Source organism: Dama dama, chromosome 20, assembly GCF_033118175.1.
Source record: "Dama dama isolate Ldn47 chromosome 20, ASM3311817v1, whole genome shotgun sequence".
In the NCBI taxonomy this organism is placed as follows: Eukaryota; Metazoa; Chordata; class Mammalia; order Artiodactyla; family Cervidae; genus Dama; species Dama dama.
In genome coordinates, this window is record NC_083700.1 from 21,218,770 (window position 1) to 21,231,818 (window position 13,049).

The window sequence follows — 13,049 nt, forward strand, 5'->3', positions numbered from 1 at the left end:
ACTGCATTCTAGAAAGCAGAGCTGAAAAGACTTCCATAATGTCTTCTTCCTCTAGGTTGCCTAGCCCAAAGTGAATTTTCCAACCTCTCAACTCCAATATTAAGCTGTTGATGCCTCCTATAAAGCATAAATTCCATCTCACATTATGGTTAGTTGCTGTGCAAGATTGGAAGCTCCTTAAAATAGAGAAACTATTTCTTATTCACTACAACCACAAGATGTTTCTCTCCATCCTCTCTACCACATATTATAAATTGCCCTGGTTTTAGGTCTTGCCCAAATACATAATTGTGTGTTATGAATGCCCTATTTCCTTACTAAACAGATAGTTTCAGAAATAGGAAACTTGCTCACCTTTCCTGCTTATGTCCCTCAAATATTTTGCTCTTGAATTTTAGCTATTATTTTTACAGATCTTTTAACAACAGATAGTTTCAGAAATAGGAAACTTGCTCACCTTTCCTGCTTATGTCCCTCAAATATTTTGCTCTTGAATTTTAGCTATTATTTTTACAGATCTTTTAACAAAAAGAAGTTGCTTCAATAAATGTTAATTCATACATATGGTATGTATCAGGATCCTTGTCCTCAAGGAGTTTACCCCTAGAGTCAAAGGTCTTAGAGGAGGTGCTGACAGAGCAAGGCTTGTTGGTAAATAGCACCAGAGTATAGAGATTTGGAATGGGAGAAAGCAAATAGGGAGACAAATAAAATTTAGCCAGAGCAGAACAATTTTGTTTTGTCAGTTTACATAAAGTGATTCTATAGGGCAGTCCCCAGCTTGTTTAACTTATATGAGAATACATCATACACAAGAGAAATGCCAGGCTGGATAAAGCACCAGCTGGAATCAAGACTGCTGGAAGAAATATCAATAACCTCAGATATGCAGATGACACCAACCTTATTGCAGAAAGCGAAGAGGAACTAAAGAGGAACTAAAGAGGCTTTTGATGAAGAGGAGAGTGAAAAAGCTGGCTTAAAACTGAAAATACAAAAAACTTAAGATCATGGCATCCAGTCCCATCACTTCATGGCAAATAGATGGGGAAACAATGGAAACAGTAACAGACTTCATTTTCTTGGGCTCCAAAATCACTGCATATGGTGACTGCAGCCATGAATTTAAAAGACGCTTGTTCCTTGGAGGAAAAGCTATGACAAACCTAGACAGTGTATTCAAAAGCAGAGACATTACTTTGCCAACAAAGGTCCATCTAGTCAAGGCTATAGTTTTTCCAGTAGTCATGTATGGATGTGAGAGGTGAACCATAATGAAGGTTGAGCACAGAAGAACTGATGCTTTTGAACTGTAGTGTTCAAATCTGGTGTCCCCTGAACTGCAAGGAGATCAAATCAGTCAATCCTAAAGGAAATCAACCCTGAATATTCATTGGAAGGACTGATGCTGATGCTCCAATACTTTGGCCACCTGAGACGAAGAGCCGACTCATAAAAAAGACCCTGATGCTGGGAAAGACTGAAGGCAGGCAGAGAAGGGAATGACAGAGGAGGAGATGGTTGGATGGCATCACCGACTCAATGGACATGAGATTGGGAAAGCTCAGGGAGATGGTGAAGGACAGGGAGGCCTGGCTTGCTGCAGTCCATGGGGTCGCAAAGAGTAGGACACGACTGAGCGACGGAACAACAGGGCAGTCCATTGAGCCTCCCCATTTTCAAGGAGCTGAGGATGTGCAAAATTACTATAGATCCCCAACAGTGCCCTCTTATTTAATCCGTATTATCTAAGACTGTTGTTCCCCATCTGTAGCAGAATTTACTCCCCTTTTCCTCAAAGTCTGAGTGACTCGATAGTTAGGCTTTGGCAATGGGGGAAAAAAACCACCTCTTGCACAAAAACAACAGCAGGTGCTCGCATACCACGGCTTAGGGAAGCACAAAGACAGCCATTACTAGGAGGCCCAGGTGGGCGCGAAGCCAGAACGCAAGCCCACCGGCTCAGGCGCCTGAGCTGCCGTTTTTACGTAACCCGCCGCGAGAGGCTCCGGGGAGCCGGAAACCCCGCCCTGCCGCAGGCCCCGCCCCTGCCCTGACCCGCCGGTTAGGTGCCGTGCGCAACCGCCGGAAGCTTTCGCAGCCTTCCCCATTTAAGGGATACAATGTTTTTTTAAGAATTGCTGACGCCATTGCGTAGGACTGGCCCTAAAACCGTGATCTCGGAGCTCCTCTCTCAGAGGTTACTTCCGCTCTCTTCAAGTTAGGAATTGGGCCCAGCCTCCACTTTTCTCAGGCGGCAGCGGCATCGGTTCGCGATGTTCGGCCTGAAGAGAAACGCAGTAATCGGACTGAACCTCTACTGTGGGGGAGCCGGATTAGGACAGGGCAGCGGCGCCTCCTCTCCCGGGGGGCGGCTTTTGGCTGCGGGGAAGGAGGCCACGGCGCGGCGAGAGGTAGGGGGAGGGGAAGCCGGCACGGTGATTGGCGGAAGCGCCGGCCCGAGCCCCCCGGCCACTCTTGCGCCCGACGCCCGGAGGGTCGCGCGGCCCTCGCCCATTGGCGCCGAGGGCCCCGACGTCACTGCGACCCCCACCAGACTGCTGTTCTTCGCGCCCACACGCCGCGCGTCGCCGCCTGAAGAGATGGAATCCCCGATCTCCGACGCCATCATGTCGCCCGAAGAGGAGCTGGACGGGTGCGAGCCAGACCCTCTCGGGAAGCGGCCTGCCGTCCGGTCTTTACCTTTGTTGGTCGGAGAAGCCAGTAACAACAGTCCAGGCTCGGACGGCTCGCTGCCCTCGACGCCGCCCCCAGCAGAGGAGGAGGAGGACGAGTTATATCGGCAGTCCCTGGAGATTATCTCTCAGTACCTCCGGGAGCAGGCAACCGGCGCCAAGGACGCGAAGCCCCTGGGCGGGTCTGGGGCCACCAGCCGGAAGGCGTTGGAGACCCTGCGCCGAGTCGGGGATGGGGTGCAGCGCAACCACGAGACGGCTTTCCAAGGTAAGGGGGTTAGTCCTGGAAGTCGTGCTGCCTTTTTTTCCCAGCTCTCTGGACTCACCCATCTGCGGTGGGTGGAAACAGAAACGAGTCTGTATTCAGAGGACTCTCCTATTTGTGAAACCCGAATATTCTGGCCGTGAGTCATTGTTTCCGCCCACTTAATTCTTTTGGAAATGGCAGCTCTGTTCAAAGCCCGGAAAGGGTGGGATGTCAGTTTTCAAGTGGGATCGCCTAGAGCGCGGTAGAGCCCGAATAGCAATTTCCCCCGCCGTGGGTGGGCAGGCGAATCGTGCCCTGGTGTAGACAAAAGCGACCGTGGGAACCTGCATGCTTTTCTTCCTCTCAGGCATGCTTCGGAAACTGGACATCAAAAACGAAGACGATGTCAAATCTTTGTCTCGAGTGATGGTTCATGTTTTCAGTGACGGAGTAACAAACTGGGGCAGGATTGTGACTCTTATTTCTTTTGGTGCCTTTGTGGCCAAACACTTGAAGAGTATAAATCAAGAAAGCTGCATCGAACCACTAGCAGAAAGCATCACAGATGTTCTCGTAAGGTCAAAACGAGACTGGATAGTCAAACAAAGAGGCTGGGTAAGTTTGTGTTAAGGTCGAATAGGGGACTTGGAGTGAAAATGGATGGAGGATTTTATAAGAGAGAGGATATCTAAAGGTTTTTAAGATGCACAGCTTAGTTTTCAAGGCTCTAATTGGGGACCTCTGGTTGCATGGTGTTGATTTAAGTAGTTGGTCCGTAAGGATGGTGGTGTGAGTGTCTTGAACTGTTGCATCAAAAATCCTGATTTTCTTAGGCTGTTTTACTGTTTGAGTCTTTTGCTTCGGGTATTTTATTATTCAAATGGTTACTCCTCACCCCAGTTAATTCAGATTATGAAGAAATGAAAGAAGAATCCCCTGGGGATGATAGTTAATACATTCTTGAGCGTGCCCCACCTCCCTTTTAATTGCATAATATGTCTCTGCAGAGTTGGGGGTAAATAATTGGTTCGTCATTAGATTTGGGGGGAAATCTTAGATATTTTAATTCATCTTTTCCCTGTAAATAGTATTTTTAAGTCAGTGGAAGTCTGTGCTTGAAAATGTGCTTTTCTTTTTCATTTTCTAGGATGGGTTTGTGGAGTTCTTCCATGTAGAGGACCTAGAAGGCGGCATCAGAAATGTGCTGCTGGCTTTTGCAGGTGTTGCCGGAGTAGGAGCTGGTTTGGCATATCTAATAAGATAGCCTTTTAAGTGCAATAATTGACTCTCCAGCCACCAAAACAGCCACCAAAATCACCGCTGTGAACTCACAAGTATTTATGAAGTTGGCCGTCATCTAACAATGGATAAAACCAAGTGACAGGAAGATTGTGGCTAACAGGAATAAATACATGAGCAAAGTAATCTCCCTTGAAGAGTCAGTCTCTGAAAGAAGCTGAGTTCCGTTTCAGCAACAGGCAAACTTTGGGAAGCTATGGAGATGGACGTTTTAGTTTTAGTGAAGATGCTAGAGTGGAGAGACTTTACCTAGAACAGGAAATTGGCCAGTGGACTGACTAGTCATAGATACACCCACTGAATTCATAAACTTCTATAGTGTTAAAATAGAAGCACTAACAACGCCAGTGGGATACCTAAAACTGATTTTAAGCCGCAAGTAATAGAACTATGACAAGAAGCCTCAGTACTGTAACGCAGTGTGTGGAGGGAACTTTGTTCACTGTGGTTAGCTTTCCCAGGTGTGATTCTTCAATAGACCAAATGCTCAGGATGTTTATACCTGTTCTGCTTTGGCTGGGTTTGAGGAATTCTTTGCCTAATGTCATGGCCAAGAATACTGAAAGTTGGAATAGAATTACAAATTTGGAATGTTGAGTTTTGAAAAACTTGTATTGGTCTGTAAAAATTTATATTTTTGCAGACTGGTGTTAACTTGTTTCTTACAGCTTTTCTAATCTTTGTTCTAGTCAATACTAGATTGTATACAGAACCAGCTGATGTAATTGTATGCAACCTGGTGTAGTACAACAATTCTGATAACTATGCAGGCTTTAATTTTCCTATCTTGATTTGGGTATTTCTTAAACTGCTGTTTGGGGGTTTTTTGTTTTTTTAACCTGGGACTGAGAAATTAATGGAAATTAATCCTTTCACTTTGTTAGACCTGGGTTTTCAATAATCGAGTCAAGGTTTTAAGGTTTCTTTTGGGGGGTGGAACACACAGGCTGATGACTCTCAGATGATGGGCTCTGATTGGGCAACTACTTATTTTCAGTTCCTTTCATTTGACCTAATTTAACTGGTGCAATTTAAACTGAGTTCATGAGCTCATCTTCAAAGCTTTTGCTAAAAGATTTTCAGCTGTTCCAAATGGGACTTCTTAGGAGTATGTATAAAAAGATCACATCAGATGGATGAGAGACACTTGACCCCTATTTGCTTAATAAATTGTACAATAATGGCTTGGCAAAGCAAGCTATAGTCTAACCATGGTGCTATTATTAGGCTTGCTTGTTAAACACAGGTCTAAGCCTAGCGTCTGAATAAAACAAATACTTAACTTCATTTTTATTAATGATTCTTGAACTTTGTTTCAGATTTTTACATTGGCATCTCTATAGGTTTCAGACTTGATGTTCTATCTAACTTACTGTTTATTTCCTATTCTTCCTTAAAATATTTGCTGCTTATTCTGCTCCCTCCACACATATTTATATTAGTCCCTACAAATTTACCTTGCCATTCCTGAACTCTTACTAGCCCTTTTAGTTTTTGGCATTAGGAACCTAAGTGACCGCCCACGGAGTCCACCGACCTTCCTCATTTTTGAATTTTATCTTAGGAGATGGCAGTACAGTGGATGCTGACAGTAACAGTCATGAGGTGAGAAGAGTCCCTTCTTGTACTAGTATCTTATTGGTTGTTGCTTAACTCTGGGGAGAAATTTTCAAAAGTCCCCTTAGGGGATTTCAGAGAAGGGGACAACTTCTTAGGTGATTTTTCTTTAGGTACCTTTGCATTTGAATATGCTCACTTAAAATTGATGGGTTCTGTTAAACCTCAAAGTTATATAAAAGTTACTAGTAAACAGAAGAAAACTATAGTGGAACCAGGATCATTTGAAAACTTCAACCTCTGAATGTGACCTTTAGTTTGTGGACTCCAGACAAAAATAGACATGAAGAAAATGACTAAGAATGTAATAAGGGAACAATTGCCCTGCCTGCCCATCTCTAAGCCTTAAGGTCATCTAGCTAGAGCTATTTTTTTAATCTGTGTATTTATCATTGTTGATCAGAAATCACTTATTTATATCACGTCTATCTCTAAGGACCTAAAAGCACTTTATATAGTTAATTAATCTTAAGATCTAGTTAAGGTGACTGAAAGGCCTGTCTCCCCATAGCCAGTTGTGAAAATAAGCACAGAGATGTAAATTGATGGAATTTAGGGGTCCCATTTCCACTTTACTAGGTATAAGTGCTGAAATGTAAAGGAGTATCTAAAATTGATATTTTGGTCAGCAGCTGGTGATAAGGGTTTAGGGAGCCCAAGTGCTTTGGGGCAAGGTGAGTGCTTCCGTAAGGAGAAGAGGCATATGTTGTAAGTGTTGACCAGCTGCCGTAGTGCAGGCAAATCCTCCACAATGGAAAGGGAGGGGCTGCTTGGAAAGATGGCTCTCAACAACTTCTGTCTGATGCTTCTCTCAGGGAAAATCCTGCAGTCCTTTAGTGTTGTCTGTGTACATTCTGTTGGGGGTGAACACCTTGGTTCTGGTTAGAACAGCTAATGCTGTCGACAGCTGTGCCAAGAAGGGTTAGGACCAACAAACTAGGCTATAAAATGTAGTGTGTTTCCCTAACTTCCTGTTTTTCCTGAGAAGAAAATAAATATTTTATTCAAATGCAAGGTGTGATATGGGTGTTTTCTAATCAATGCTTGTTTTCCTTCCCCCTCTTAGGCAAGCATCTGAGGGAAGTCAGCTGAGCAAATAAGTACAGTCTAGGTGAATTAACCAGCAAAAGCTCCATAAAGCTGATTTGCCTTAGAGTGAAGGTCAGTTCCCTTTAGAATAACTCCTTTCATTCAAATTAGAGGTGTTGGGCTTTTAATTACATGTATTACTGTTGTACTTTGGAGCAGTTTCTGTACATTTTAATACAAAAATCAATACCCTGTCCTGGTTTCTTTTAGCCACCAAATGTTGGTATAACTTGAAAGTAAGGAGGGTCATAATAGCAGTTATTGTATCACTCTATCTCACTCAACCTTCTGAGGTGATTGAAGGAGCTAGAAGAATTAACACCCAAAGTTAAGAATTTTGATAAGGTGGTTGGTACTAATGTTTCAGTTACTTTTCCCATTTCCTCCCCAAAAGGAGGTGTGAATTAGCAAGTCAATTTCAGAAGCACTGTCCTGTCTTTATTTCAGTTACCTTGAAAGAGAGTGGAGTCACCATGGAAATGTGCAAATATGGAGTTTGCATTTTGGTTTTAAGCCCTGACCACAAAATACTAGTCGTGCAAACCGGATTCTATGCTTCCCCCACTTCGTGTTACATACATCTGGCAGCTCCTCTTTCTGAAGCCTAACTGCCAATAGATGATAGTTTACGAAGAAAACTTTTTTACAACTGAACTCTCATACAGAGGTGTGCAGGGAGAGAGCAAAGGACATGAGAGCCCGAATCATGATCAGTGTAAAGTTCTGCTGAACAATATTGTTTCTCCCATTGCTATGTTGCTATCTGAAGCTATTTCTGTGGCAGTATTCCTTAGTTTAACACCTTATAAACTTGGGTCAAATGGTAACCAGTAATATGAGTCACTGAGGGAGTCAGTCAACACTTTCCTCATTTAAACACCACTAGGCTTGTTCTTTCAGTTCCTGTTTTGTGACTTGAGTACCAGCTCTTGGTTCATACTGTTTCAGAACACTGTTCTTAAAGCAGTTGTGACAGCTGGAGGGTTTTATAAAAGTTAAAGTGTAATAACTTGCCAACTGGTGTGTAGCATGGCTCCAGCCAAATGCCCAGAGCACAGACCATTAATTCCTGGAGTTCAAGATGATCAGCTGAGTCAGTCTTAATTTATCCTAGTTCTTTCTGGCCCTACTTGTTCAATGATTACAGAACTTTATCTTCTGGAACCCTCCCACACTGTTCAAAGGCTTCTCAGTTTCAAGATTTGAAAGCTTGACTCTTCTCTTCTTTAGTTTCAAAGTTGTTACAGTGTTATCTTAGTTATGTGAAGCATGTGGAAAGATGGGGGTTGGGAATCTGCCTCCAGGCATATGTAACAAACCTCTTGGAATTTCATGTTCTTTAACTGGTGATTCTTGTGAAGTGGGAAAGGAAAATACATATGGCAGGCTTTTGTTCCCAGCACCTCATGCGAAGAGTTGACTCATTGGAAAAGACCCTGATGCTTGGAGGGATTGAGGGCAGGAGGAGAAGGGGACAACAGAGGATGAGATGTCTGGATGGCATCACCGACTCGATGGGCATGAGTTTGAGTAAACTCCGGGAGTTGGTGATGGACAGAGAGGCCTGGCGTGCTGTGATTCATGGGGTCGCAAAGAGTCGGACATGACTGAGTGACTGAACTGAACTGATATCTGGTAGCTCTTTGGCAGTTCATTTCTGTACCTGTATAGAACAATAATTCTTGACTGTTGTGAAATGTGTTTGGGCCAAGACTACTACTATGGATTTTACCCCTTCCAAGTATCTATTTCCATGAATTGTTTCTCCCATTGGGTTCCTGTATTTTTACCAGTTTACCTTCTCTCCTCATCCCCTGGTTAGGGATTACATTAGTTTGCTAAGAATGTTTCAATACTGCAATGAACTGGGACTTTTTTTTTGAACCGAGACATTTAATGAGCTCAAGGCAGCCAGATGTTTGAGATTTGTCCATCACCTGGCAGGGGACTGCTAACTGTGCACTATGTACTTAAGGATGCTGGAGTTAGGAAAAGATTAATTCTTCCCATCAACTCTATCAAAATTGACAAGGAATGGGAGGTTGGGAGTAAGTAGATGTAAGCTTTTATATATAGAGTGGATTAAAAATAAAACACCTAGGGAACACTGGAAACTTCACAGCTAAATGCACAGTGAACTTTGGGTCCTGGATGGAAAAAAAAAAAAGAAAGGACTTGAACAATTAGGGAAATTTTAATATAAGCAATATGTTTGGTAGTACTGATCAGTGTTAAATTTCTTGAGTGTTTTAATTATATTGTGGTTATATAAGAGAATGTCCTTGTTCTTAGAACATACATCTGAAGAATTTATGCATAACAAATCCATGGAAAGAAAGTAACTGTAGCACATGGTAAAGTTCACAATCTAGTCAAAGTGATAACAGCCAAAAGTAATTAAGAGTACAGTGCACATGGTGCTTAAAGGTATTGTGAAATATATAGTAAAACAAGGGTTGGGACAAGGCAGGGGACATTTGAAATTGGACCTTAAAGTGAATAGAAAACGTGCACAAAAGTGTAGAATAGGGAAAGAACCTCTAGTGGAGGCTATGAAAAGGAGATTTGTAGATAATTTTTTTTCTTACTTCACGTTCCCTCCCTGCCTTCCTTCCCCTTCACCCTGCATGGCCACTGAATGCAGTAAGTCTTCGGTTTCTTCCATTTAGGGCCTTATATAGAAGTATTGGAGAACACTGGTAGAAAAAAAAAAGGTCTCTCTGGTTTTAGAAGTATGAATTTGGTGTACATGACATACAACTGAGTGGACTGTGTTTATCTGGGAAGTAAAGAAGGCAGACTCTTGGTTGTTTGCTCTATCTTGTTAAAAGTGGCAGTCTTGGAGAAGGAAATGGCAACCCACTCCAATATTCTTGCCTGGAAAAGTTCATGGACAGAGGAGCCTGGCAGGCCGCAGTCCATGGGGTCACATGACTGAGCATGTGTGCATGAGGGTGGAGGGAGATGGGTTGGTAGCAATAAAGTGGTAGAACTAAAAAAAAAGTGGCAGTCTTGAACACAAAACCTAAGGATCGTAGCCATCACTGGATCCTGGTGTAGGAGTTGGCATTGGCAGACCTGCTTTGAATAAAGTTGTCTTAAGAGCACCACCTAAGTTCACTCACACATCTCACCAGCTATCTTCACCCACTCAGGTTCACATAGGGAAAGGAAAATAAAGAACAGCCCCCAAAAGTAATTTAACTGGACCCCAAGAAACTGAATGACAGCGCCACTCTCCCTAATCCTGTTCCCGTGGGAGACTCGATTACAGCTATTCCCATCCTGGTTCAAAAAACCAGTTTGCTCTGACTGCCCAGACTTCCCCACAGGCTGCATTCTTGCCCATGAGCTCATTGCTTTGGCTTCTCTGCCTGTATAAATCCACAGACTACCAGAAGTCTCAGTCCGGGCTCCCTAGCTAGCTGAAGCTGCATTCCATTCAGAATTTCACCACCCCCACTGTGGTCACATGCGTGTGTTTATTCAGGTTATCCTGGAACAAGGTGTGCTGGGAAAGAGCCAAGAAACAGACAAGGAAAACTGTTTGCTGGATTTCTACCTGAATTAGATGAGTTTCCACTTTTAAGAAATGCCTTCAATTCTGTGCCCCTAAAAACAATCTCTTTTCCAGTTTAGTAGGAGAAGCTGGTTTCAAAAATTGTGCTGTACATTTCATAGACACGCCTACAGGCTGGTATGACTCAGGTGTTCAGATTTGGGAATGTGTGTGTGGGGGGGGGGGTGCGGTAGGTAGGTATTTTCCCTTAGAAACACTGCTTTCAGAAACTACTGAACTTTCATCCTCAGCTCACACCTCTATTCCTGAGGTTACCTGGAGTGATTCCCACACATCTCTTGTCCTTGGTGGGAACTGGGCAGGGGGCAGGGGGACAGCTGAGCTACTGCAAGAAGCAGCTGTTTCACTGCTTTGTTGTTAAAATTTCTTGAAAAGATAGCTTGTTTATTTCCTTAGACCCTGAAAGCCCAGATCTAAGGCAAGGTGAGGGTAATGGGAAAGGTATTTCTCTTTGTAAAGTTTGGCGTTAATACTGTATGCCCAAGCAGTATACTCCTTTTCTCTCTTCATCAGTGTGTTTCTTTTTTTTTTTTTTTAAAAGGCTGAAAACAAAACTGCAGACTGACACTGGGGGAGGTGACATTTTTTCGTTTCTCAGAAATCCTCCATGAGGCAGAGTAGAGAAACAGAAAGAGGGAAACAACATGTTGAAATGACGTGAGGTTTTGTCTGTGTGCGTGTTTTGAAATGAGGTGGCTTGTTTTCAGCTCTAAGGAAGAGCAGCTCTGCAGAGGAGCTTGGTAATGGCAGAGGAGCGGCTGGCTACCTGCTTCTTTGCCCCTTTCTCTCAAAGCTTGGTCGTTGGGGTCAGATCTGAAATAGCGCAGAGGCTCTGTACCCTGTTTTCCCCTTCGTGAACCATAATGATCAATCCATTTCACTCAATGCTGTTGAGTGAAAAAAACTTACACAAAGTAAGGGTTTGGTCAGCAATCCCAGAAGTAGGTTATTTTTAAAAGCAATGCAGCTGAGTTGCTTTTAAGTACAGAACACATCAACACACAACTTTGATAAAGTTTGTCCTGGGGGGGTGAAATGTGACTCAATTAGTAATACGTAACCCTATGTTTGCATGACAGTGTATCTTACACAAAGATGATGTATATTTAATTATTTCCGGGGGCCTAAACACTGAATATATTTGAAAGAATCAATTCCTCGAAACTTTAAGTTGAACAATGAAATTAAGACAGGATTTGCCTGAAATGCAGCAAAATCATGAAAGACATTTGAAAACAACAGAAACAGTTTATCCCATCCAAGTTTAGATCACTGCAGCCCAGTAACTATTTTGACAAAGTGTGCTCTGTGGGAATGAAATTGAATAACAGATCAAAGGAATTAAAATTTAAAGTGAAAATACTAGGTCTCAGGGCTTTTCTCCCCTGTAAACTCTTTGTCTTTCCTATCTTATTGCAAAGATTTAAAGAGACATTAGAAGGCTTCCCTGGTGGTCCCAAGGTCGAGAATCCACCTGCCAATGCAGGAGACATGAGTTTGATCCCTGATCTGGGAAGATCCTATGTGCTGCGGAGCAGCTAAGCCCGTGTACCACGACTACTGAGCCTCTGTTCTAGAGCTTGGGAGCTGCAGCAAGAGGAGCCACTGCAATGAGAAGCCTGTGCAGCAATGAAGACTGAGCATAGCCAGAAACAAATAATTTTTAAAAAGAATACATACAAGTGCTTTACTTTAACGCACTAAACAAACATAAGGGATTTTGGGAAATGTCCCATAAGGACTGACTCTTGACCATGTCCAAGTCATTGAATTCCCAGGGAGAAACCACTAAGAAGCTGGTATCAAAAAATAGGAGATCAAATTAAAAGGGTCTGCAGCTGTATTTTGAAGCAGAGGGGACACAAACGGGATTTTCTGTGCCTGGGCATTGTGGGAGTTCAACCAGATGGCAGAAATCCCAAGGGTAAGTTAGTTCCCTACCAAATCTTCCCTATTGCCTAGTTCTGTATAGCTCAAAAGCTAAGCATGGGGGACTTCCCTGGTTGTTTGTTGTTGTTCCCTGGTGGTCCAGTGGTTAAGAATCCAGCTTGCAGCGCAGGGAGTACCAGTTCTATCCCTGGTCTGGAAAGATCCCACATGCCTCAGGGCAAGTAAGCCTGTGCGCCACAACTACTAAACCCAGACCCTGGAGCCCTTGAGCCTGCATTCCTAGAGCCTGTGCTCTCCATCAAGAGAAGCCCTTGCAATGACAAGTCTCTGCACCGCAACTGGCGAGGAGCCCCCACTCGCTGCAACTAGAGAAAGCCCAAGAGCAGCAACAAAACCCCAGCACAGCCAAAAGTAAATAATTTTGTAAAAGAGCTAAGAACAGTGTTTGCCTTTTTAACTGGTTGGGAAAAATTCGTGACTTTAAAATTACATGCAATTAAAATTTCAAAGTTTGGAACAGCCCTCTTGGTAAAGATCCCGCCTGCAAATGTAGAGACATAAGAGACGTCGGTTCAATCCCTGGATTGGGAAGATCCTCTGGAGGAAGAAATGGCAACCCATTCCAGTATTC

General features: G+C 43.3%; 1 protein-coding gene across 1 annotated transcript; it reads left to right on the forward strand.

Annotated features, from left to right (window-relative positions):
• The first annotated feature begins 2,170 nt into the window (after positions 1-2,170).
• MCL1 (MCL1 apoptosis regulator, BCL2 family member) lies at positions 2,171-6,873 on the forward strand. Its single transcript, XM_061120898.1, has 3 exons — positions 2,171-2,964; positions 3,311-3,558; positions 4,091-6,873. The coding sequence occupies exons 1-3, from the start codon at positions 2,277-2,279 to the stop codon at positions 4,205-4,207; spliced, it is 1,053 nt and encodes a 350-aa protein (XP_060976881.1). The 5' UTR covers positions 2,171-2,276; the 3' UTR covers positions 4,208-6,873.
• Positions 6,874-13,049: the final 6,176 nt, after the last annotated feature.